Source organism: Chrysoperla carnea, chromosome 2 (genome assembly GCF_905475395.1).
Source record: "Chrysoperla carnea chromosome 2, inChrCarn1.1, whole genome shotgun sequence".
Lineage (NCBI taxonomy): Eukaryota > Metazoa > Arthropoda > Insecta > Neuroptera > Chrysopidae > Chrysoperla > Chrysoperla carnea.
Genome location: NC_058338.1, coordinates 91,349,603 through 91,377,496, shown reverse-complemented (window position 1 = coordinate 91,377,496; position 27,894 = coordinate 91,349,603). Strand labels below are relative to the sequence as shown.

At 30.4% G+C, this 27,894-nt stretch overlaps 3 protein-coding genes across 10 annotated transcripts; 2 read left to right on the top strand and 1 right to left on the bottom strand.

The window, feature by feature from the left end:
• Window positions 1-72: 72 nt before the first annotated feature.
• LOC123291896 (CBP80/20-dependent translation initiation factor) lies at window positions 73-27,831 on the bottom strand. 6 transcript variants are annotated; one of them, XM_044872344.1, is made up of 8 exons: window positions 27,627-27,831; window positions 5,059-5,149; window positions 4,792-4,885; window positions 4,172-4,421; window positions 2,879-3,146; window positions 2,611-2,801; window positions 1,586-1,786; window positions 73-412 (listed from the first exon to the last, which is right to left on the bottom strand). In XM_044872344.1, exons 1-8 carry the CDS (start codon window positions 27,756-27,758, stop codon window positions 191-193), a joined length of 1,449 nt encoding a protein of 482 aa, XP_044728279.1. In that variant the 5' UTR covers window positions 27,759-27,831; the 3' UTR covers window positions 73-190. The 6 variants fall into 6 exon arrangements, with proteins under 6 accessions (XP_044728279.1, XP_044728280.1, XP_044728277.1 ...); XM_044872345.1 differs by having other exon boundaries at window positions 5,065-5,149; XM_044872342.1 differs by having other exon boundaries at window positions 74-412; window positions 4,792-4,897.
• Window positions 6,902-10,326, top strand: LOC123291912 (uncharacterized protein C1683.06c-like). Its single transcript, XM_044872373.1, has 5 exons — window positions 6,902-6,933; window positions 8,114-8,360; window positions 9,418-9,592; window positions 9,676-9,944; window positions 10,011-10,326. The coding sequence occupies exons 1-5, from the start codon at window positions 6,917-6,919 to the stop codon at window positions 10,323-10,325; spliced, it is 1,023 nt and encodes a 340-aa protein (XP_044728308.1). The 5' UTR covers window positions 6,902-6,916; the 3' UTR covers window position 10,326.
• Window positions 12,193-25,394, top strand: LOC123291909 (probable uridine nucleosidase 2). 3 transcript variants are annotated; one of them, XM_044872370.1, is made up of 5 exons: window positions 12,193-12,224; window positions 15,525-15,762; window positions 22,668-22,842; window positions 24,357-24,625; window positions 25,042-25,394. In XM_044872370.1, the coding sequence occupies exons 1-5, from the start codon at window positions 12,208-12,210 to the stop codon at window positions 25,354-25,356; spliced, it is 1,014 nt and encodes a 337-aa protein (XP_044728305.1). In that variant the 5' UTR covers window positions 12,193-12,207; the 3' UTR covers window positions 25,357-25,394. The 3 variants fall into 3 exon arrangements, with proteins under 3 accessions (XP_044728305.1, XP_044728304.1, XP_044728303.1); XM_044872369.1 differs by lacking the exon at window positions 12,193-12,224 and adding an exon at window positions 14,585-14,669; XM_044872368.1 differs by lacking the exons at window positions 12,193-12,224; window positions 15,525-15,762 and adding exons at window positions 20,555-20,682; window positions 22,308-22,554.
• Window positions 27,832-27,894: the final 63 nt, after the last annotated feature.

Below are 27,894 nucleotides of genomic sequence, written 5' to 3'. Positions count from 1 at the left end.
CTCCAGTGATTAAAAAAAAGTTACCATTTTTCGACTACAAAAATTATTTCAATACTCAAATATATATATATTTCTCTAAAAAAAATTTGTAAAAACTAGTTAACTACATTCTTTTTCTCGCAAAACGAAAAAAAAATACTTGTGTTTATTTTCTTCACCAAGAAGAAAATTATCCAATATTTTTTCTTATTTATTTCATTTTTGGATAGTAATATAAAACCGTTGATCCAGGTAATTGCCAATTTGATGCTTTTAATTCGATTAATTGTAATAATGTTTTTCGTATTTGTGGTGCAGCCGTACTTGCTAAAAAACCATCTCGTACACTCTCTAATAATTGTCCAAGTTGTGTTGGTAATTCGGCTTCTAAATCACGCCCGATTGATGTTAGCACAAAAAACAAACATTCAATCTAAAAAAAAAAACACAACATTTTTGGCAAAAAAATTAATTACAGTAGACAATGTTGGAAAGAATAATTCTTGGAAAAATCACTATAGAGAGATTAGGGGCCATCCATAAATTTAGCGAGACAAATTTTATGATTTTTTTAACCCCCTTCTTTGTCACAGGAGGTCACATTTGTAAAACCCTCTCCCCCTGATGTGGCGTCACATATTTTTGAATTTTATATTTAGAAATAATTAAATTGAAACAGCAATTTCAAAATTTTTTGTATTTCCATTAAAAATAATCTGATATATATTATAATCGTGAAAGTTTGGATAGATTGATTCCGGTACCAGAAATCGAACTCAAGACTCCTGGGAAAGAGTAAGTCTCAGTAAAATGTATGGTTTCCGTGGGATAGATTTGTTTTAATTTTTCATAGAGCAAAGGATCGACATGATTTTTTGCATAGGTAGTGTAATTTCGGGGTCATTCAATTATTGTCCCGAAAAAATGCACGGTTCTAAAGGGATATTGTACAGGAACCATGTTTTTTAAAGGGTTTTGTAAAAGTTCATGAAATAGATTTTTAGCGCATTTTTTTAAGGGGACTTGATTAATTTACACAGTAACGATAAAAAATTTCAAAATCTCTTTTAATCGCGGATAACACCGCGAGGCCCAGCTATGTTTTTAATAAAATAAAGATTAAGTCGTAAAGAATATAAATTTTGCGCTTTAATATTATAGATTTTGACATGTTACGTCGAAAAAACTTTCGATATAAATGTGACATTGTATGACAATGGGCAGGGAGGTCAAAAACCTAAGAAGGATAGCTGAGACTTTTGATATAAATATCGGATTGTGGATGTTATCATAAAACTCTTTAAATATTCTTGAAAGAAGTGGAACGTGGGCGGAAAACTATGGCAAAAGAACATCATGGCTTAATCCAAATTAATTTTGGAAGAAGTTAAGCTAGGATCGGACTGAAAAAGGAATGACTGGAAAACGTGGAGGAAGATCTGAAGTCAATGTATCTTCATGGACTGAAGATAAATGCGCAAAAAAACTGAAAGGAAGGATCGAAACCTAATAAAATCTCTTGATGCCAAATATGCTATTTTTGCCATCAAGAGATCTGAAAAGGTAGAGGTCCAGTGAAATAGAAAACTATAATTAGGTTTCATACCTCAGGTAATGATTTAGGCGGTTGAACACAAGCTTGACAACATTTGACAAGTAACGACAATAGTAATAATCCAGGTGTAACACCTTCGCATTGTGTTTTTAATTGTAATTGTCGTCGTTTTAATTGGCTAGACATTTCTGTTAAAAACCACATAAATGCTGTAAATTTTGAGCCTTCACCCGTTTTTGCATTACGTAAAATCTACAAAAAAAATGTATAAATTTAAATATAAACCATTATGAAAAAATGATGAAAGTGAATATTTATGATGCGCGCGCACAAAATGACTTAAAAACTACATGTTGAAATTAGCTACAATTTTTTTACACAATGAAGTTAGTCGATATAAACGAAAGTCTTTAACAATAAACAAGGATCGATAGATGACATAATCTATGAACCCAATAGATAGGTTAACTGGAATATGTATTATTTGTTGACATTATTTATAAATTATTATATTTGTTATAATAATAATTACTATTATTTTATCTATGATAATAATAATAATAATAATAATAATTCCGGTCTGCAGGTCTCATCTTCGTCACCTTATCTCTTCTATGCAGAAGGCTGTCATTATAGGCACCCTTCGTACATTGAGATCGCATCAGACTGTCTTCAAGTAACAGCCCTTGAAGTTTCTTTCTTCTTTTTCATTTTCTATTTTTTAGTAGGTTCCACATCGCTGCGGTGCAGGGACGGAGCCTGCTTGACCAGGACATCAGACAGACTTACGTACCCCCGACTCGGAAGACAGACGGACAAACGGACGTCGCGTTGACTGACGGACGTACAGACTACACGGCCACAAGTCAGTGAACTTTCTTCAAAAGACGTAGCTGCCTTGTGAAGATTTATGTCTCTCAAGGAGATGGGAGGCTCTGGGGTGTAAATCCTTTATCCTCTCTCCCTCCTTGGCAGGCATGAATACGTTAATATCAAATTTAAATAATAATAATAATGAGTGAAGATACTGAATTCATTTTTTTTGATATTATTTTTTTTTTTTTAAATGTGCTGACCTTATCACGATCTTGATACCATTGCTGGCAAGTATTAAGTAAAGTCTCTAAAAATGTTTCATTTTTTTCTTTTTCTATAATTGTAAGACATAATTTAGCACCAGGTAATGAATATCTACGACCTTCTACAATTCTTTCTAATATACTTTTTACTAAATCCATTAAACATCTTGCAGTTAATTTATTTGGATCTAAAAACAAATTAAATTATTAACACTAACCCTCCAAAAAAAAAAAGAAACCACTTTAATAAAGTTTGTATTTATACCTTCAACTGCAATATTTAAAGCTTCTTCAACTTCTGTAGAAAATTGTCCTAAATCCGGTGCTTCAGATGTAATATTAAGTGCTTGTAATTTACTGGCTAATGAATCTGCAGCACTAAGACTTTTAGATCGTTTTAATGCTTGTTGTGGATTTACATATGGCTGTCTTAATGGTCGATATACGGCTGTTGAGTTTGCCATATTTGGAAAAAATTGTTGACCAGATTGTGGTTGCGGTGTCATGGGTGTTTGAAAATGTACACGTGGATTCTTTAACAAACAATATATTTGCTTAATAACTAACATAATTAATTGTTTAAATTTGTTATAAAAAAAAACTAATAGGCAATCGGGTCGCCAGAACATAGGCCTGTAGTCCTGTATGGTTAAGTAAGAGTGGTTGTCCTGTGGTGGGACATACTTAGACGGAAGTGTCAGTTGGGATACGCCATTACTCCATGAACTATTAGAAGCTGTCTAAGAACAGCAGGAGTGCTTTCATGTCATCGGAATTCAGGTTGGAGAAAGTCTGGCTCAAGAGAGTCCTTCACTTCATGGCAAGAGCTGGACAGTGACAGAGAAGAGAAGGCATATCTAACCTGTAATAGCCGCATCAATTTTGTTTATAGAGGAAGTGATATAAGATCTCAGGAACACTTACGATCCGAACATTTTGAATCTGACAGATTTTTCTGACAGACATCCCCATGTTATAGAGGCGACAGTGTCTTGCCAGGAGTCCTACAACTCTTCTCAACCGTGCTCTAGTAAGTTTCAGATGAGTACAGTCAAATAGCCTAGCTGTGATTATACACAGTTTGGCCTGTCGTAGCCATTCTTTGATTCGGTAAATTACGGAGTATCTTGCTATGGGAATGGCAGACCTCCTTCATCTAAGCTTTGTCTTTTTTCAGATATCATTCAAGAGCAGCTTGCAGTTCGCAAACAAAATTTCCGGAAGTCTATTGCGGCGTGTGTTCGTCAGCTTTGTGCCTTTTTTTAGTAAATTCGTCGATTTTAAAATTGGCCTGGAATGTTCCTGTGTCCCAGTACCCTTTCAAGGTTTACATTCATTTGTTCCGCCACGGTGCCACTTCATTTCAGGCAGCCATGCAGAACTACTATTTGCTTTACTTGACAATAAATGGTCAGGAAGCAGAAGTGCTGAAATGCTTCCGAGGAGAAAGATGTTATTATAAGCAAATACAGAATTAAAAAGGTGGCGTGGAAAGCCCACAGCTTCTCTATCGAATTGTCTTCTTGAAAGGTATATGAAGGTAATTCCTTGTACCTACATGTAGAATATTACCACTTGATGCAGACTGAAGTAATGGTATGCCACTTGCTGGAAGCATCATTTGCGGTGAATGATGCAACAATGGCGTTGGAATATGCTGGGATTGAGGTGTATGTTGCTGCTGCTGTTGCTGTTGTTGGGCCGCCATTTGTCGTAACATATCTCCACTCGATTTCGAATGCTGTAATTGATGTTGGAGAATGTTCTGTTGTTGTTGATGAAAGGCATGGCCTAAATTTGCGATTGATCTAAAGAATAAAAAAAATTTCATGAAATACTAACGACAAACAAATGAAATGTTTCTGTATTATAAAGAGCCTGGTATCGTTGGCTGTACGAATAACAAAAATACTCATAAGGTTTCAATGGAAATAGCTTTTATGTAAAAGTGTAGTTATGGGTACTGTAAAATAACACGTCAGTCGATATGTAGAGTTCTCTACGGGCAGTCATTCTGGATAGTGTAAACAACATTGCAGTGTGTGGACAGTAATTCTTGAATTATTGTCACAGTATGATACAGGGTAGACCTATTGATAAGAACAGCTAAAGTTAAGGAAAGAGTAAGAAGCGAAATGAGATGAATAGATTATATAAATGAGTAGATATGCTACAAACCTTGATGTTTGTAAATTATTCCCTTGATGATTCATTGTAAATTCTTTTGCATGAACATTCAGTTTTGGATTTTGTAAACCATTCTGTGATCCGTCTAAACGCACACCTAAAATTAATAATACTTGTTCATTTAAACAAAAAATAAAGCAAGATTTTCTGGTTTTTTGTTCCAAAATCTTAGGAGAGGATGTTAAAGTGACATTTATTCTAAATTGATTTATTTTATAAAATTTGAAAAAAAATCATAATTGGGGGAAAATATTTTACATATACTTGGAGGTCTGTAAATTTCCAACGTTGGTTTACCACGCATATTTATCGCCACCGATGTATGACTCCGTTTTTTCTCATTCCGGCCCTGTAACAATAATATTTATTCTTAATAAAAAATTTTTCTATTAATTTCTAATGTAAAATATTCATAATAATATAAGAGATAACAATATCACGAAAAAGTTGATTCAAGACGGCTTGATTTTGGATATTTATTTTGTGTTTGAAATAGGCTTTTGCCCACTAAGAATAAATCGGTTGGATAGAAGTTTCTAATAATAATTATGATATGTAGATAACAAAACACAAAATTATTTTTCATAAAAAATAAGGATTATTATTATTTTTATAAAATAATTTTTGTAAAATTAGATATTCAGTCATGTGACAGCAAACACCAATCAGAAAGTTTTAAAAGTATTACGTCACTCCATGGCAAACACTATGTAAAAAACCTTACATTTTAATAAAAAGAAGCAGGTTACTTGTTTTCGAAGTAAATTTGAATTGGTTCTGGATAATGCAAAATACATAATGCAAATAGTTTTTTTTTATTTATTTAAATAATATGGTGTAAATCAGATACTAATGTAACGTATAAACCAATTTTTCAGGAAAAAAGAAAGAGGGAGGTTGATTATGACTCCAAAAAGATAATTTTCTAAAATTGCATACAGGAACAAATTTTATGTTTTACAAATTTAATTAATACATTCTATGTAACGAAATTGATATAATTTAATAGATTCTCAATGCCTTTAATATACTTAGCAATTTGTAACGACATTGGGAGATAATATTTTTAAACCGCAAATAAGAAAAAGTCATTTGATAGCACTTAAGTTAATAATTCGAGTACAGTAAAAGATGTTACAAAAATCGGTAAATAAAGGAAAATGAAAGAAACCGCTCGCGTTTTGCTAAAACCTCATGGCATGTGTCTCTTAGGTGTCAAATATCATTAGTAATGCATGAGCTAGTGGTGAAAATATTTCTATTTATTATTAAACAATAAATTTTTAATTCAATGAAACGATCAATGTTAAAGTTCACTTTAAAATTTATTAAATATGTCACTTTTATGACGTAAATGTTAAGTGTTTGTCAAATACAGAAAACTATTATACAAGTATAACGTACACGTAATTCAAGTTGCCTATTTATTAATTTTGTAAGTCAACTTGAACATTAATCGTTCTATTGAATTAACAATTTATTGTTTATGAACAAATAGAAAAATTTGCGAAACTAATTCATGAGTTAGTTACGAATGATATTTGACACCTGCGAAACACATTTCATGAAGTTTTAACAAAATGCGAGCGATTTTTTTTTATTTTTCTTTATTTGGAACATGTTTAACTGTACTATTCAAAGCAAAAGTCATTTGATATAATGAATGAATAGCACTTAATGACTTAATTATTATTAGGTACTTATTTATTTAAATAATTCATAATTTATTTTATAAAATTGATAAGGGAAATGTGGAAAATAGTGAATAGGTAATCAAAATAGAAGAAATTGAATAAAAATAGATGGAAAACATTGAAAATAAATAACGTCACTATTATCTATTACGACTGTTTTGATAAAATAAAATGTGTTACTTAGTCAAGGTGTTCACATTAAATTTTGTGTTGTTTTAATGTCAAGTTAGTCAGAACCTGTTTAACATATAATAATTTTATATTTTTGTAATTATTACCATACTAATTATAAACGATTAGTTTGAATCGGATACTCGTAGCGCATCGGTTTATTTTAATAGTATTAATATTAATAATATTCACACGTGTTCAGTTGTTTGTTTATTAATAATATTTTCTATTAATATCATAATTATATTATTATGACATCGCACATCAAGTAAGTAATCTTTTTTTATGTATAAATATCGTGTATGATCTTTATCCTTACAGGAATACAACTATTTCTATCTTACAGAAAATAGAACCATAGACAAAGGATTAATTGAATAAGACTGCAAATTTTTTTCAAAATGAAAATTCATCAATTTTTAAAGTCAAATTTATCAAAATTAAATATCATAACATTAAATTACTGCAATATTCGACGATATAATTTATTAATTTTTAATCGAAAGAAAGGAAAACCGAAAAATTATCAAATGTCGTCTGACTTTTTAAGGAAGTTTGTAAATCCCCTGAACAATACCCTTAAAAAATTATCACTTAGATTTTCCACTAATAATAATAATGGGGTTTAACCTCCGTTTTTCAGATGTATATCTATAACAGAGGCCACCCACATCATTGTTTTTTTAATCCTTATTAATTTTATTTTACAACTACATCAAATATAGAATTAAATTTTTACGATGTGGGTGGAGTCGTTTACTTCGTTCTTATCCAAGCGACGACTGTGTGATCAATTTTACCGCCCTATTAATTATAATTGCTGACACTGCCGCTACCTGAATTCGAACCCGCAACATCTCAGTCAGTAGCCGAACGTTTTAAAGACTATATTTAGGTTGCACGACCACTGAACCGGTTAGATTTTCCACTAAGCCGTCTAAAAATTCACTAAATGTAGGGGAAAGTTATTGTACAAATTTTCTTTAATGCGAATTTAAGGTTTTTTATAGAGAAAAGGTTGAAGTTCTCTAACTTTTCAATAGATGGCGAAGAGAGTTATACAATTTCCCTCAATATTATTTTCATTTTGTGTAAGTGTTAAATAGATGGCGCTGTGTTCCATCAGTTCAGTTATGTTGAATAATTCAGTAAAATATTAATTGATTGTCTTACTGAGACACAGCAACGCGTGATCGGGTCAGCTAGTATTGTATATAAATAAGATACTTTTTGTATAGTTCTTTTTATTGTATTAAGTTTGCCATTTGTTATTGATGGTATCGGATATAATAATATGTACTTTAAAAATAGGATTAGGTATATTTCTAATATTTATTTTTTACCCATTGAAAAGGTAATCAAACCGTATATTTATAATTAATCAGTCCGAGGATTTGCCTTTCCCCATTTAGGTCTCACAATCGTACAATCTTTATTTTTTTTTATAGATTAGATGGCGAAAATGCACATTTCGATCCGTTAAAATATGTACGAAATTTAAAGCATACAAAAATAATAATTGATACGGATTCTGGGGCAGATGATGCGATTGCAATTTTAACATCAATACAATATCTAAAAAAAGAGTTAAATGATGCCAAAATTATTGGAATTACTTGTGTTCATGGCAACACCGATTTGGATAATGTTAAAATAAATGTTTTAAAAACTTTAAAAGTTGCAAAGAGTTTGGAGGTAAAATATTTTTTATAAATTTAAGTTTTAGTTTTCATCCCGTAGAATTGGGGATTATACAGAGACCATTCAAATTAGCCGTGGCACAGGGGAGTATTTATACCAAATTTCTAAATAAAGTATCTTTTATTTGGTAATAATAAAAAAGTTTTTTTAGTCATATTCGTCTTCATATATTCAATTATTTCATTTTCTTTTTCAATTTTTTGAAAAAGAAAATGATATAATTTGCTTCTGATCACTTTTTTCTTATCTATGCTTGCTTTTGTTTCCACGTAACGTGATTTTGGAATTATTAGTTACAAAGTTTCACTGGAAAACTACTTGCTTCTTTTTTTGACTTTTTCCTTAAGTTATCTTAATGTCTATTCTTATCTTAGTTTTAAAAGAAAAGGCGCAAGTTCGCACAAGAGTTTTTTTTTTCATAAACAAATTAAAGAATACTTAAACTTTGCCTTGTTAGAAAAAATGTTTCCCGACAAAACCTGACACATAAACAAAAAGCTTTGAGTACGATAAATTTAATGAAAAAAATTATATTTTTTAACAGCAAATATGATTCCAAAATATTTAATTAAAAGAAACATTAGCATTAAGTATAAAAAAATCGTTTTCGTCTTCAATATAAAAAAAATCCTTAAATAATTGCACTAACAAACACAGTAAACGTAAATTGAATGACACGGTAAATCGAGAGTGAGAACAATAATAATATGTATCCATAAGAGCAGGTAGATTTTGGCTTACAAAACAGACGGGGAGCGAGATTGAGGTAACTCAAGTGGCTTGTTTGTGATGGAGTGATTATCTGAGTTGAGTTTTCTGACTTTTGTCTAGAAATTTGATATAAATACTCCACTGTGCGTGGTCTTAAACTTCGTTCAAATCAAATCTAAACACACGAGGGTCACTTTGTCTATTACGACCTACTCAAAACTATAACTAAAACTACGGTCGACTCAAAACTGATATGTCTCGTCGTGAATTGAAAGAATTTTTTTGCTGGTTTTTTATCAAGTAAATAGGGTTTCATCAATAAAAAAATCTGAAATTATAGATTCCAGTTTATGCCGGAGCAAACACAACGATTTTAGACACACCTACACATGGTGCATATTATTATGGGCATGATGGTTTAGGGGATTTTGAATTTGCCGATCCACCAGACGTTGGTTTAATAAAATCTGAACATGCTGTAACTGCTTTAACACGATTGGTTCGTGAGAATCCAGGTGTAAAATTTTATTTTCAATACCCAGTCACTTAAAGAAGTCTAAATTTCAAATTTTAAACAAGAGAATTAATATTATTCTAGGTGAGATTACAATAATTGCACTTGGACCGTTGACAAATATTGCATTAGCTATACGAATGGATCCAGCCTTTAGGAAAAATATAAAACATTTGATTATATTAGGAGGTAGTGTAAGTGGCTATGGAAACGTTTTACCCGGGATAGAATTTAATTTCTTAACGGATCCAATTGCAAATCATATTGTATTTAGTTCAACGAATAGTGAAGAAATTTTCCCATTAATCATAATGCCATGGGACACAATGGTTCTTCATGGTTTTATGGATAAGGTAAAAAATAAATTTATATTTATATTCAAAATTTTATTCCATGTCTAATAATTTTTTATCATCTAGGATTGGCGTCTAAATGTGTTGGGAAAAATTAACAATGATCTGATTGATTTTATAAACAAAGTAGAAGGTGTTTCATTACCCAAGAAACCATATTGGGTATCATCTGATACATGGTTAGCAACAACCGCATTAAATCCAAAGATTGCAACAGCTGCTGAACATTATTATATCGCTCCAGTGATCGAAGGAGAATTTCGTGGTGGTTTAATTCCAGATAAACTTGATGTATTAAAACGATATAAGAATACAATTGTTATAACGCAAGTAGATCAAAAAATTTACAAGGAACATTTATTAAAATGTTTACAAGATTAAAATTTATGTATAGGTCAATATTCAATAAAATATTATTCTTTAAATTTCTGTTTTTAATTCCTTTTACCATTTAAGCCAGAAAATTTTACCAGAAAAGCTTGTTTTCTCGTTGTATGATGGATTTTGCCATGACTCAAGTGCTTGCATTTTTTAAATTCTTTCTTGAATAAAAGTTTTGGACAAAAATAAAAGTATATCTAGTTGGCCTTGACAACTTTCCTATACGATAATAATACGGGAAACCAATGATAATTTTATTAGAGAATGATTATTTTGTAATATTTATTTTTTGGCATTTTAACTGAGAGATTATAATTTTTATTAGTGTTGTAAAATGAATACAGGGTCTAATTGAATCTAAAAAGAGTTGCACAAAATACATTTTAAGCCCATTCCACAATTGAAGTCTTGATGTCGTTTCGGATATATAAGCGCAAATAATACGATTTCAGTAATTAATGTTTTATTGCGCATGCGCCAATAAAGTATAACTTGTAGCTTCGTTCCGACAATAGTTCTTTTTTCTATCGCTAGATAACAGGTTGGCTGATAAGTCCCCGGTCTGACACATAGATGGCGTCGCTAGTATTAAATGCATATTATTTTTATATAGTACCAACCTTCAAATGATTCGTGTCAAAATTTGACGTCTGTAAGTCAATTAGTTTGTGAGATAGAGCGTCTTTTGTGAAGCAACTTTTGTTATTGTGAAAAAAATGGAAAAAATGGAATTTCGTGTTTTGATAAAATACTGTTTTCTGAAGGGAAAAAATACAGAGTCCGGAAACTCATTATCAAGCCAAGTTTTTGCTTCCACTGTATTTTTTCCCTTCAGAAAACAGTATTTTATCAAAACACGAAATTCCTTTTTTTCCATTTTTTTCACAATAACAAAAGTTGCTTCACAAAAGACGCTCTATCTCACAAACTAATTGACTTACAGACGTCAAATTTTGACACGAATCATTTGAAGGTTGGTACTATATAAAAATAATATGCATTTAATACTAGCGACGCCATCTATGTGTCAGACCGGGGACTTATCAGCCAACCGAGTCTTAGCATATATTAAAATCCAGAACCAATAAAATCCGTCATTGAGCATGACTAATTTTCGCATGAAATATTTTTCAGGATCCCGTTTAAAAAATGCTCTTAAATGTAAAAGTGTAGGTTGCCGGTGGGTAGCTCGGTAGAATATTGTTTGATTATTAAATAATTCAAAAAGTTTATAAAAAAATCAGATAATGTATAAAATTTTTATTTGTAGTCTAAAGCTTACTCAACAACATCCTGCAAAAATTTTTCTACTGATTGCATTTTAAGTACTTGGTTAAGAGAGCATGCAAAAAACCACTCAAAAATAAATATTATCTGTTCTATACATGCTAGAAAGATGGGATTTTCACCTATAGACTCGAAATAAAGTCAAATTAATAGAAAAGTTTGAAAAATTTCATTTTCCTCAACACAACCTCCCGATTAAAAGGAAAAACCATAAAGTCTATGGAATCCATAAAAAGCATCATGTAAAAAAATTTTTTTTTTTACTATTACCTTCGTCACTTTTATGTCATGAGTGTTGCCTATCTTTTTGTATCTATAAATATAAACATTCCAGACTAGGGGAACTAAATAATTCAAAGTAACAAGCGAATGAAATGTAGCTTTACATATATTAAAACTTTTGATTAGTTATGTACGATGTGTACACGTGTTCTTATTAGTAAATCAGACCCTGTTTAAAAAATATAATTAAAGGGAATAAAAATATTGTTATTATTAAACGATTAGATAATTTTTATAGATATACTCTTATTTATTATAAGACACTTGATTTTATTTTGTGTGTTTCATCTACTAATCTGAAATTTAAAACGTTATGACATCACATAGTCAGTAAGTAAAATTAATATTGAAAAAGCTTGTATGTCCTCTATCCCTTTCGTTCAGGAACTGTATTATTTTAAAAAATGTGAGAATGAGAGTTTATTTTAGAAATCATTTTTAGTCAATTAGAACTGTTACTCGGTTCAATCCTTAATTTAGAAGGAAACGCATGCGTATATAATACTAAGAGGTATGGTCAAATTGTACACACACATATGTGCCACTTTAGCCAGTCAATGTTAATATCGCAGAAACCAAGCAATGGAGTTCGGAAAATTTTAACCGTAAGTCGGATTTGAATGCGGTTTTCGGCATTCGATTCGTTAGAGCGCGTAGGAAATTTTGTGGTCTAAATTGATTTATAAGAAATGAAAAATATTCAATTTGCATAAATAATATGAATTTTATAATTACATTGTAATACTGTAAATATATTAAATTCACAATTCGGTTAATAGTGATGAAAATGATTCCAAACTTGTTACTCGAGGTGTTTTTGGGGTGAACACAAGCACCGGGACACAATTAGTCTACGAGGTACCTGATGCCCGATTACTGTCGCAATATTCGTGTTCAGCGACCCCAAAAACCTACAAGTAACAAGTTTGAAATTATTTTCATCACTATTAGCAGCAGTAGCTAAATCTACTAAACACAAACTACAGTATATGCAATATATATTACAGAAGTGAAATAGCGTTTGCCGTTCCTAAAAACAGAGTAAAATTAAATCACTTATGAAATATATATGACATACATTATTATACCTTATTATATCTGAAATATAACAAGGTATATTAAATTTAGTCCCAATTTTGTAACGCTAAAATCACTTTATTTTAAACAGAAGTAGTCAATTTCCGTTTGTTCGTTCGTCTGTCTGTCCGTCAGCACGATAACTCAAAAATAGGACTAATTTGGTGATTTTATGAACATCTATACCAAAATTTTGTTCAAGTATCAATCTTTTTAAGCGTTATAAACTTGGGACTAAACTTAGTATACCTTGGTATACTTCATATACATTATAAAAAAATAATACAGACACTGATATTTAACACTATCTATATATAGGATATTTCAACAATTACCTCAGTCAATAGTTTTTTTATACCATGGATATGAAATATACCAAGGTATACTAAGTTTAGTCCCAAGTTTGTAACGCTTAAAAATTATGATACAATGAACAAAATTTTGGTATAGGTGTTCATAAAATCACCAAATTAGTCCATTTCCGATTGTCTCTCTGTCTGTCGTCTGTCGTCTGTCGTCTGTCCGTCTGTCATCACGATTACTTAAAAATGAAAAGAGATTTCAAGCTGAAATTTTTACAGCGCACTCTTTTCATAGCGTGCTTAGGACGCAAAAAGTGGGGTCGAGTTCGTAAATGAGCAACATAGGTCAATTGGGTTTTGGGTCCGTAGGACCCATTTTGTAAACCGTTAGAGATAGAACAAAAGTTTAAATGTAAAAATGTTTCTTATAAAAAAATAAACAACTTTTGTTTGAAACGTTTTTTCGTAAACGTCACTGTTTACCCGTGAGAGCGCAAATTGTATAGTATTGATTATATGGGAATATCAGTTATGTATGTGTGACATGTATGTATGTGTAATGTGACAGAGTAATCAACACTGTCTATACATGGTATTTCAACAATTAACTAAGCCAATTGTTTGTTTTCACTTGTTTTTAAATTTACTACCTATTCTAATTTACTGCGTGCTCAACGAATGATAATTGCATTATTTTGAATATTTGTACACCAGTAAAAGAGAAATAAGGGGAATGAAATGGATCCTGTTTGCAAGTTAAAGTTACTGAGTATACTCTTTATACTACCGCATACCCTTCATTACAGCCCTTATCACAAGTAGGTACTATACGCATCCTTTATCCGGTACACTGTACGTACATCCTTAAAAATGCCGTGATTGCATAAGTAAAAAATTTCCAATGAGTTTTAATTAGTAAGGAAACAGATATATATCTATCTATTAATAAATTATTACGAATGAAATATTTTTACCAATTAACTATACCAAGTGTTCAAGACTACTCGTACACCCCTCTATCTAAAATCCAAAATATGCCGATTAATGTGTAAGTTAGAATCTTTTTTAAGTAAATCATCCATACTATTACCAACATCGACAGAACTTATTCCAATTTCAAATTCCAGATTCAACGATATAAATTTGGGACTTTAGATTAGGTATACGGGTAGTCTGGAACACCCGTTATTTATTCATATCATTTGAAGTACCTATTTTTTTTTAATCAGCTAGAGTCTAGACCAATTAATTTTATTTTTTAATATTATAAATAAGAAACTCTTATTAATTTTTATTAAGTTTGAAATTTGTTGTTGATGTTAACGAATCTAATAATGTGTTCTTTAAATGTGGCAATAGGTGCGTTTTTAATCCTTATTTTATATTCATTACACAGGTAAACAAACGTTTAATATCGTTTAAGGTATTTCGATACCAAAAAATATTAAATTTTATTTATCAATTAATCATTCTTTTATACGTTTTTTGTGAAAAATTCATATCGATTCTCTAAACGTTTATGAGAAACTAGCAGCCAAACCCGGCGTTGCTCGGGTTAAAATATATCGCATGTTTAATGGTAGAAATAATATTTAATGATTTACTTTTTAACGTAAATATTATAGATTTCTATCTTAGATATTGAGAAACATATTCGACCATTAAACATATACGGTGTATATAGAGTATATCAAATTAATTAACTAATTAAAGAAAGAAAGTCACTGGATTTTGGTTTATATATCGCCGAATTTCGAAATTTCTACTACCAGAACACTCTAGAATATTTAGTTGTATATTACTTTCAAAGTTAGAAACATTTTCAAAAATTTAATTTGGCTAATATGCTTTTCATTTATTCTCACTTCGGTTTCTTTTTAGATCTGAACTCTGTGGTTTATAAAAAAAAGACTGACTCAAGTCGCCGAGAAAGCCTCCTTTAATACCCTGGGGTTGTTCTAGAGGATTCTGGTTAAAAGAATGTTCGAGAGAAGGGTTTTATTCTATTCTATTAGCTTCTATTGTCCTTTTTCTTGTTAGAAAATCGTTTAATTTAATAAAAATATACAGACAGAACATTTTAATATAAACAACTTACTTTTAACAATAAAACGCTTGAAAAAACTCTAAACTTGGTTGAAATTTAAAGATTTAAATTTCGGAAAACCAAACCCACCGCAACCAAAAAAAGGCACATTTCTCATAAACAGTACAGAGAATCGATATGAATTTTCTTTTATTTAACTTATAGATCGGATGCGCGATTTGATCCATTAGAATATGTAAGAAATTTAAAACATACAAAAATAATAATTGATACCGATGCTGGGGCAGATGATGCGTTAGCAATTTTAACATCCATACAATTTTTAAGAAAAGAATTAAATGACACCGAAATTATTGGAATTACTTGTGCTCATGGCAACACGGAATTGGATAATGTTAAAATAAATGTTTTAAAAACATTGAAAGTTGCAAAGAGTTTACAGGTAAAATATATTTAATAAATTTAATTTTAAGACCAAAGTATTGGGAATTTTCCCAAGATATTGGGAACTACAGAAACCGTTCAAATTAGCCGTGGTCACAAACTTCGTACAACTTAAAAGTTGTAAAAAGTCTAGAAGTTAAAATTTTTTTAAATCTGAAAATTAAATTGTTTTTTCTCAACGTTATTTCCATTTTAAGGTAGTACGAGCGCCAAGGCAAGTTTAGACTTGTGGTTGAAAATAGAGACTAGTTTTGGAGAAATCTATGATAATATATCATCCATCTACCGTTTTCCCCTAAAACCAATGTTAAATATGCTTACTTTTGAAGTCATTTATTTATTTAAATAATCGGTCAACCTTCCCTTAAATTTTCAGAATAGATTTATACTTAGTCCAACTTCATATAAAAAAAAAATTAAGCCTTTTATCCAAAACTGTCCTGGCGCTCGTACATCCTTAAAAGGTATTCAAAAAGGTTATACAAGGTACATTATTAATAGAGAACCGTAAGGTATAAAAATTGTCTTATTTCGGAATCCATGACCAATGTTTTGTCTTTAAGCTTTAAAAAATGAACAGTCGACAAGTTTTTATAAAGATTCATTGGCTGGTCCTGGATTCTGAGCTATAAATTTTACGACCCTCCACTATATTTAGTAACGCGATTATTCAATTTTAGATACCAGTCTATGCCGGCGCAAACAGCACCATTTTGGCGACACCTATAGAAAATGAATATTATTTTGGTATTGATGGATTAGGTGATTTTGAATTTGCCGATCCACCAGACGTTGGTTTAATACAATCTGAACATGCTGTAAATGCCTTAACACGATTGGTTCGTGAGAATCCAGGTAGGTTCCTGAAATTCTTATAAAATAATTTTTATATAGAACCTTTTTTTTATTTGCAGGTGAAATTACAATAATTGCTCTTGCACCGTTAACGAATATTGCATTAGCTATACGTATGGATCCAACATTTCGGAAAAATATTAAACATTTAATAATTTTGGGAGGCAGCGTAAGTGGGTATGGAAATATTTTACCTGGGGTTGAATTTAACTTCTGGATGGATCCGGTGGCGAATCATATTGTTTTTAATTCAACGAATAGTGAAGAAATTTCTCCAATAATTTTAATGCCTTGGGATACGATGGAGCTTTATGGAGAAATCGATAAGGTAGTTTTTTCAATAAAATTGGAAATAAATTGTCACGAATCAATTTATAGAAATTTTTTATTCTCTAGGATTGGCGTCTCAATGTATTAGGAAAAATTGATAACGAGATGATTGATTTCATTAATAAAGCAGAGAATGTTTCATTACCAAAAAGTCCAGTTTGGGTATCGTCCGATACATGGTTAGCAACAACCGCATTAAATCCAAAGATTGCAACAGCTGCTGAACATTATTATATCGCTCCAGTGATCGAAGGAGAATTTCGTGGTGGTTTACTTCCAGATAAACTTGATTTATTAAAACGATATAAGAATACAATTGTTATAACGAAAGTGGACCAAGACATTTATAAGGAACTTTTATTGAAATATTTACAAGATTAAAATTGATTTAAAAATAAAATGATAAAAAAATTTTTTGTTTGTTTTTGTTTTGGCCTTTTTTTGTCTCAATAAAAGATACTAGCTGGACCTATGCGGAATTCCGCTCCTGTAGTTACCGTACCCCGTGGCTTAAAACAACAAACAACAAATTTCGTGGAAAAGCGGTAAAAAGAATCAAAAGTTCTAGTATTAGAAGAACATAAATTTAAAATAGTAATTATATGTCTAGAGTATTAGAAGAACATCTATAACAACTAACATGTTTGCCTAATAAACTTATTATTTAAATTTATAATATTTTTTCGTTCAAACTATTTGTCTATCGTGTTTTTTTCTAAGTAGTACATTTTTAGACCGTGAGTATATTTTTCGTTAAATCTAGACATAGTAAGCTTGAAAATGAGGGATGAATCATGGAATTTGATAAAGGAATATGGAAGATTAGGGTCACACAAGGGGTCCAAATAATACACCAAAAAGGTAACTTCACATTGCATTTGCGATTTTAATGTAAAATTTGATTGGCGTAAAACTATTAAAATAAAATCAAAATCTCATTAAAAAAGATGTACATTATAATTAAGCGTAAATAAAAATTAATTTAAATTTTAATAAATTATCGATTTAAAAAATCCATTTGAGAAAATTATCCATTTCAGAGGCGTAATTATATAATAATAAGCTTTATTGATATAAATTAATAAAATTTGAATCAAACAAAGTTCAAACTTAAATAACAAATCCTGACAAATAGTTAAAAAAAAAAAAATTAAGAAAGCAATAATACTAGTAATAATAACAGAAATAATAATATAATAATCGTATAACTAAAAAATTAGAAAAAATACAAAGATGCAAAGTAAACAGTTTACACAAGAAAATTTTTTCTTTTTTCCAAAAACCCACTTATAAATTTACAAACTTTCACACACATAGACGGATCTCTCACATTTAAAATATTGTCAACTGTATCACCCAATACACGTATAATATGGTCTCGCATTACTAAGTCAACTCCCGCACAGTCTAAGAGAAGATGATGACCTGACTCGCACCCATTGCACAAAACACACACACGTTCTCCATCTCTCTTCGCCTTGTTTTCCCAAGCAAATCTTCCGAGTCTAAAATTTGTTAATACCCTTCTCAAACTCCTATCATCTAACATTTTTAAATATGGGGCTCCATTATCAAATTTTCCTATTATATTAAAGGTTTGTAGAGACCTTTTGCTTGCAACACTTTTCAGCATATTATCTCTATAAACATCTTCCACACGAGCTTTTACGCGTTTTTTCCATTGGATATAATCCACATTGCTCCCAACGTGAAGTATGCCTTCATCCACTAACTTTCTAGCACAGTCATTCATTTGTATGTAATTAATACAATTTTTAGCGCTTTCTTTTTGTATCAGCCTACCTTCATTGTTCAAAACTCTAAACATGTAAGAGAGAGATTGCAGAGTTGAATATGCTTCCAGCGGAAATTCACCGATTTCTAGCAATACTGCATCGCTCGGCGTACACTTAGCTACGCCCAGAATTTCTTTATAGATTAAGTTTAAGAATTTTGTTAATTCCACAGAATGCTCTAAACCCCATACTTGGCAAGCAAATGTGAGTAATGGAATTATCAAAGCTTTAACCATTTGGATTATTACCTTAAAAGGAAATTCATTGTATCCATACATTTGTTTACGAATGGACATCCACACACTCCTTGCTTTAACTATCATAGAGGCGTAATTAGAAAATTAGACACCCAAATGTGCGACTATAAAATTATTACAATGAAATCATACAGAAAAAAAAATAGATCGATAGCCAAGAATTGACAAAGTGGTGTTAACAATGAACCCGACAATATAAATAATCCGTCGTTATAAACAACCCGACGCGGCGATATATTCATTCAACGGTTCACACACATACAGTACTATCTTAAAAACAAATGTAATTTAGACAATTCTAAAAAGAAAAAACAATATCGTTTTATATTACTTAAACAGAGATAAAAAACATATACAAGTAAAATATATGCAATAGAACATACGTGGCAGTTCTAGAATTTGCTAGACTGTACGGTAACAATTGATTGTAACTATATAAACAGCGCACAGTGTACGATACGGTCAGATTACAATACAGACTCTTCAAGGTAACTAGTCAAGTTATATCATCTATCAGAATAACATTAAAATAAAAGTATTCTGAACTATATTATATTTTTATGTACCTAGTAAAAAAAAAGTATTTGAGTATAATATATTTGAGTAATGATTCATAAGCTACGAAATTTTTCTGCATAATTACTGGAGTAATCATGGGAGAATAATATTTGGGGGGGGGGGGTAGTCTGAAAACAAGAAATTACAAATTATTACTACTTTAGAAAATATAATATGAAAGAAGATTTCATAATCTGACTGGAAAAAACGGTGAAAATGAAAATAAATCTTCAATTGTTTCAAAGTGAAAGCTTAAACAAATGACGATGATTTCAACATTATTACATTTTTCAACGATAAATTAACTTCTTGGGCAGCAATAATAGACATAATAGCTCGATCTGTGAAGAATTATTCTCTCGTAGTTACCGTAACCCGTGGTTAAAAACAACAATCAACAAATTTCGTTGAAAAGTGGTGAAAAAAATCAAAAGTTCTTAAATTAATATTAGGAGAACATTAAAAATAGTAATTATATGTCTAGAGTATTAGCAGATCATCTATAAAAACTAACATAAACTTAAATTTTAAGTAGTATTTAAATTTATGATATTTTTTTGTTCAAATTATTTGTCTATGGTTTTTTTCCTAAGCGGTACATTTTTAGATCGTGATTATATTTTTCGTCAAACCTAGACATAATAACCTTGAAAATGAGGGGTGAATCATGGAATTTGATAAAGGAATAAGGATGATAAAGGTAAGACAGGAAAGAACTTGCTAGAGTGATAATATATAAGATTAAACAGTGGTGAAAAAGGAAAAACTAATAAATTGGTACATCCGATCTGAAATTATCTCTAATGGCATATCCAAAATTTGACATTTCGTTACGTCCCTGTATAATTAATTTTACAACGAGTTTCAATTTAAAGGGGAAATAAAATATCTATTAATTAGATATAATTATAACATTATTAAGTCATTATAGTATTTGTTAATTAACTAAAGTTCATTATTTTATTATTATTATATAAATAATAAGATAATATTTATTTTTATTATCGATATTATTTATTAAATATAAAGTTGTTGGTTGATGTTGTTACCAAATTTAATAATGTGTACGTTAAATATAGGGATAATTTCATTTTTAATATTTCTTATATATTCAATGCAAAGGTAATGAACACTTAATTATGTAATTTAATATTAATTGTATCATTTAATTAAAATTACATTGTATTTAATTACACGAATCATTCATTACATACTTATTTACGTTGTACGAACAAATATAAATTATTAGTTGCGCCCCGCCGTGTTACCCACGATTAAAACAGAGTAATGTTATCCACGTTTAATTTTTATCGTTACTGTGTAAATTATTCAATCCTTCTTGGGAAAAATATGCTAAAAATCTATTTCACGAACTTTCACAAAACCCTTTTAAAAACACGGTTCCTGTGTGCCAAGGGCGTCGCCAGTCGATGGAAAGAGGAGAGCAAGTTGCTTTATGGAGAATGGTAAAAGTATGAAATGTTGGTACAAGTAAAAATATAGGAGATAAAACGCGAAATTTTATTTTTATTTTAAAATTGGACCTATTTTACCATTAATTTACCTGAAAACAGGCGTGGATCCAGAGTTAAATTTTGGGGGGTCACAGACACTGGAATTCGGATTTATACTAGTGAAAACCGTGGATTTTGTTTATGTTTTCTTGTGGGAGACTTACCTAAAAATTTCTTTTTCTACTATTCCTTTTTCCCCTTTCATTGTATGGGCGCCCTTTCCCTAAAAACTTGTTGTCAAAAATTACTTAATTTAGATTTTGTAGCCTATATATGAAGTAAATCAGAGTATATTAAGTTTAATCAAAAGTTTGTAACGCTTAGAAATATTGAGGCCACAAACAAAATTTTGATGTAGGTATTCATAAAATGAACCTAATTAGTCCATTTCCGTTTGTCTGACCGTTAACACGATAACTCAAAAACCAAAGAGATTTCGAGCTGAATTTATTTTATATCGTGCGCCGGACGCAAAAAGTGAGTTTGAGTTCGCAAATTGACAACATGGGTCCATTAGGTATTGTAAACCGCAAAAGGAAGGATAAAATTTTAAATGTAAAATTGTTTCATATATATAAAAATAAGTAAAAAACTTTTGTTTGAAACATTTTTTCGTAAATAACTTATAGTAGTTCCCTTTTTCTCAAAAACTATAAAAGATGGTTAGTCGAAAATTTGTAGGTGGCTTGATTGATTCTAATTTCATATTAAACTCATCCGATAACTGATATTTTGAATACAGTAGAATTTTTTCTTTTTTAAAGCTAGTGCGTGCTTTAAAAAAGTAAACCATATTTTGGTGAATCTCTAGAGGGAAGCAGCTGTCCCTACCTACCCCCACCCCTCGGCGACGCCCATGCTGCATGCTATTCCATAGGAACCGTGAATTTTTCTAAGGTGAAAATTGGCCAATGTCATTTACTAACCCCCAAACTACCACTATACCTATGCAAAAAATCATGTCGATCCATTGCCTTATGAAAAATTAAAATAAATCTATCCCACGGCAATCATACATTTTACTGGGATACAAAGTAGCCTATGTGCTATTTAAGACTATAATATATCTATCTGCATGTAACAGTTGCCGATCGAGCGCTCAGTTCAAGTATATGCAGCGTTGTTCACTGGGAGTGGGCGCATTCAGACTACGTCAGAGGGAATTTCGAATATTTTATACTCAATTTCTTTAAGGTCCTATTTATGATATTGTTTTATTCCTTTTCCATCTAGATCAGATGGTGCAAATGCAAACTTTGATCCGTTAGAATATGTAAGAAATTTAAAACATACAAAAATAATTATTGATACCGATTCGGGAGCAGATGATGCGTTAGCAATTTTAACATCAATACAATATTTAAGAAAAGAATTAAATGACACCGAAATTATTGGAATTACATGTGTTCATGGCAACACGGAATTGAAGAATGTTAAAATAAATGTTTTAAAAACATTAAAAGTTGCAAAGAGTTTACAGGTAAAAAAATGAAAAACACAGAGAAAATGATTAGAAGTATACTCTATAGTTCTATACAAAAGTAGATTTGCGCCTGTCCGGAAAATATAAATGCAATTAATATTCAATTACAGATTCCTGTTTATGCTGGTGCGAATAGCACAATTTTGGATATACCAGTACAAGATGGATATTATTATGGATACGATGGATTAGGTGATTTTGAATTTCCAAATCCACCAGATCTTGGAATTATCAAATCTGAGCACGCTGTAAATGCTTTAATTCGATTGGTTCGGGAAAATCCAGGTATTAATTTTAATTTTTTTCATTTTATCACATATGCAAAAATTTTCAAAACCTTTTTTTACCAAGAAATATCATCATCTATTATAGCTTTGAATTTTGTTTGACTTTCAACAAATTCATAATTTATAAAACCTTAATTTTAAAATCCCTGTTTCAATCCCTATACAGGATGTCTTTTTTTAAGTTGACATATACTTGAAACTCGATAAATAAATAATTAATCGAGGATAATGCTTCAAACGAAAATGTTTGTTTTAAAGGCACACATCTTATACCATCATCGAAATCGATCTAAGTTTTCAGGTTCAATTAAAATATCACTCGATTCATAACTGCCAAACATAAGATAAACGCTTTAAATTAGAAAGTTGTTCCTTAGAAATACACAACCATTTTTTGTTTGAAACATTTTTTTGTTAGGCGAATAGTTTAGACAGTAATTGATAGCAAAAATTTAGCTTTTTGTGCGTTTGTTCATTCAACTTGGACAAAAAATGGTCTTTATAGAAAAACAAACAACTTTTATTGGATTTAGTGGAAATTTATTTTTCGAAAAGTGCCTAGACTTCCCAGAAACAATATACGAAATAACAATTTTGATATGAAAATTTTGGGTAAAACTTTTCAGTCTGTTTTTGCTTAAACTGTACGGTTTGCGAAAAAATGTTTCGAACAAAAATGTTACTTTTTTAATCAATAACAACTTTCTAATTTAAAGTGTTCATCTATCGATTACCAGTTATGGAGTAGACTGAGCTTTTCATTGAGCCTGAAAACCTAGGTCAAGTTTAATGCCTGCGTAAGATGTGCGCCTACACATCTAACATTTTTCGCTTGAAGCATTTTTGTCGATAAAAGTTATTTTTCGAGTTTCAAGTATATGTTAACTTAAAAAAGTCACCTGCGTATATTATACGAACTAAAGTAAGTTTGTTTGTTTCATTCGTTTTCACGCAAAAACTGAATGAATTTGAATGAAACTTTATAATAATATAGCTCATACGTCTCCTTTATCCCTTCTCTCTATCTCCAACTCTCTATATATATTATAAAAGCGAAAGTGAGTTTGTTTGTTACGCTTTCGCGCCAAAATTACTAAATGGATTTGAATGAAACTTTTAGCTCCTACATCAGAATAACACATAGCCTATAATTTATAGAGTCCCGCTTCGCTGGACGATTGCGAAAATCACTTAATCGATTTTAATGAAACTTTGCAATAATATAGCAGCGCAGCGTATACATCAACATAAAATATAGGCTATAATTTATAAAAATACTGGCAGTTACCCGCCCGCTTCTCCGGAAAGTTCCTATTTCAAAATCAAAGGCTAAATAATTTGTATTCATAATAAAAAGTATTTTTAGTGTTATGGAAGGGGAATAAGTGAGGGAAAAGGAGGAGAAGGCTGTAACGTGGTGGTCTTTACTTTTAAAATAGAAATTTCCCAGCTATGCGAGCGGGTATCATGCTAGTGTATAATAAAAGAAAATTGAATTAAAATTGTTCACAGGTGAGATTACGATATTTGCTCTTGGGCCGTTAACAAATATTGCATTAGCTATACGAATAGATCCTACCTTTCGAAAAAATATCAAAAATTTGATTATATTGGGAGGTAGTGTAAGTGGTTATGGAAACGTTGTACCCGGGATAGAATTTAATTTCTTCACGGATCCAATTGCAAATCATATTGTTTTTAATTCAACAAATAGTGAAGAAATTTCTCCATTAATCATAATGCCATGGGATACAATGGCTCTTTATGGTTTTATGGATAAGGTAAGCCTAATTATTTAACCCCCGAACTAAAAAAAAAGTGGTGTTATAAGTTCGACCGCTATGTGTGTGTGTTTGTCTGTCTGTGGCATCGTAGTGCCTAAAAAGATGAATCGATTTGGACTTTTTATGTCGTTTGAAAGGCAATTTAATGGAGAGTGTTCTTAGCTTAGTTTCAAGTGAGGTTATAGGATTTCGTACCCGAAACAAAATAAAAATTTGGCGATGATCTTCAAAATCGGTTCAATTTGGAAATGGTAAAAAAGAAAATAGTAATTTAATGGAGAGTGTTCTTAGATATGTTTCAAGTACGAGTTTAAAATTCCGTACCCGAAAATGTGTCGGGGATTTTTTAAATTTTGTAAATTTCACTTGTATTTACTTAATATTTTACTGATGAAATATTTTTTATCATCTAGGATTGGCGTCTCAATGTATTAGGAAAAATTGATAACGACATGATTGATTTTATAAATAAAGCAGAAGGTGTTTCATTACCAAAAAATTCATATTGGGTATCGTCTGACACATATTTAGCAACTACCGCATTAAATCCAAAGATTGCAACAGCTGCTGAACATTATTATATCGCTCCAGTGACCGAAGGAGAATTTCGTGGTGGTTTACTTCCAGATAAACTTAATAAATTAAAACTATATAAGAATACAATTGTTATAACGCAAGTAGATCAAAAAATGTATAAGGAACATTTATTGAAATGTTTACAAGATTAAGTTAAGACCAAAGATTTAATATAATAAATATTATTCTATGAAATATTTTTTTAAAATCCCTTTTCTCTTCATTCAATGACAAATTTCTGTGATATCGACTGAAAAATTCCTATACGGAATATTCGCCCTTCATTTAAAATTTTGAGTGACATCTCTGAAATTACTTGTCCAATCGTTACGGAGGCTCATTTTTTGTATTACTATAGAAAATTATGTTTATCCAAATCGGGAAGAATAATTTTTCCCTGATTTTGTTGTAATTCTTTTAAAAATTATGGAACAGATCGATAAAATCACAAAAAAAATTTTTTATCCATTGAGTTACGAGTTTTTGATAAATCACCCAAAGTTATGTATGAAAACCTTTTTTTCTCTGGGAAAAACTGAATTATACAGTGTGGGTCATTTTAATCTATAATGGATAATAGCTCGTTTTTTAGTTAACCAATAAAAAAACAACTTAAACAAAAGTTGCAGAGTTTCATGAGGGACATCACGTTCTGACATCAGATTGGATTTAGAATTCTTCGGGTTTCTTTAATAGCCAATTTAGATCCTAAACGGTAAGAGATAGAACAACACTCTAAATTACAACGTTGATCAGCATAAAAAATCTAACAACGTTTGTTTAAAACATTTTTTCGAAAAACGAATTAGCTTTCAGAGGAAATGTGATTTAAAAATATGTCATTATTGCATTTCGAACGAAAATACGCTTTAAGATTATCGGTAAATGTAGGTCAAAGTCATGGATACAGGCTGAAGACTCTAATAAATCCTAAGCCGTTTTATTGAATATTTACAGAATATTGCTGTTTTGGACCTGTGGAGGTCGAATTACCCCAGAAGAGAGAATATATCGGAATTCTGGGTTCGGAATCGTTATCAGTGACCCGGAAAACCTCTGAGTATATTTTTTTGACTTATTAGTTATTTTGTTGGAAGTTTTAAAATTTTCAAAAATCACCTTAGAAATCAGGATACCAATAATTGGCTTATCTGGCACCAAATTAGAAGTTGATTTTGATCTACGCTCCTTCCAGAACATTAAAAAAAAAACTGGCCCAAAAGGTTGAGGTACAAGAAAAAAACTCATTTTACACTTTTTTTTGTCTAAAATATTTAGTAGGAGGGCCAAGACAAATTTAGACTCTCGGTTGAAATTATTTGTACCTTATTTTCAACTTTGATGATGAGTTTTCTTATAACTTCATGAATGTAGACGAAAAATAAGAATACAATTTTTCGATATCTACTTTGCGGTTTTCGAAATATCGAAAGCTAAATATTTAAACCAAATTTTCAATTTTCGAAATATCGAAAAATTTACTTATTTTTAGTCTTATATTGTCAAGTTATAACATAATTCACCATCAAAATTGAAAAAATATATTTTTTTTTGTGCCCTCACTACCGTGCTCACACAATCTTAATTAGTCGGACACAACCTTTGAAAATTCACTACTGGAATTGTCAACAGAGTGAGAACCACGTCTCAAAGTAGATTGACAAGGATAATAAATGCCGAGGCCTGGTCATAATGTTTTAATATACAAAATAATATCCTGGCGCGTATTTAAAATAAGATTATACTATTTTTAAATAAAGTTAAAACAGTATATTTTGAACAAATTACCATTTTACCATTAAAAAAATTTTTTTTATAGAATTTAAACAAAATTATTTAACAATATTACTTGTTTGAACGTTAAAACAAAATAAAATTTATTTATTTATTTTAAGCACATGTGAATGTGAAATATAAACACATCATTGAAGCAGCTGATTCCGGTCATACGATCATGCGCATTGAATACCAGGCCTCCAAAATGGTGTTTTCTCTGTCAGCTGTTTGAATATTGTATTTTCATCTTTGTTAATCTACTCTGTGACGCCAAAATATACATACGTGGTATACACTGGGCTCATCTATTTAAAATATATGATCTAAGGACACAACGGGTTTTTTTTTGTTTTCAATAATTAACTAAAGTTTCAACTTTAATCTAAATAGTTTTTTTTTTTTTTTTATTTCCACGGGCTAGTTTCGGACTAATCTATGAAAACATATCATCAGATCAATGTTAAATATGCCTACTTTTGAAGTAATTTATTTATTTAAATAATAGGGCAAACCCCCCTAAAATTTGGGAATTGATTTAGACTTAGTCCAACTTCATATAAAAAAATCAAGCCTTTTATCCAAAATAGCCCTGACGTTCGTCGTACATCCTTAATAGAAAAAAAAATTTTGTTAAATAATTGCATACCGGATGATGGTGATGGTTCGAATTAACTCGTACAAAACTTCGTTCACGATTAATACCACTAAAATCTTGCATTTTATTACTTCGACGTAGCTCCTGTGCTGTTGATATTGATTGTTGTGATGGTCCACTCATTTTGTTAAAAATTATAAATAAAAACCACACTCTCAATTTATTTGATTAATTAATTTATAAATTAATTAAATTTGTTAATTAAATATTAGTGACTAGTTGATTTAAGTAATATATTAAATTATTATGATGACTAGTT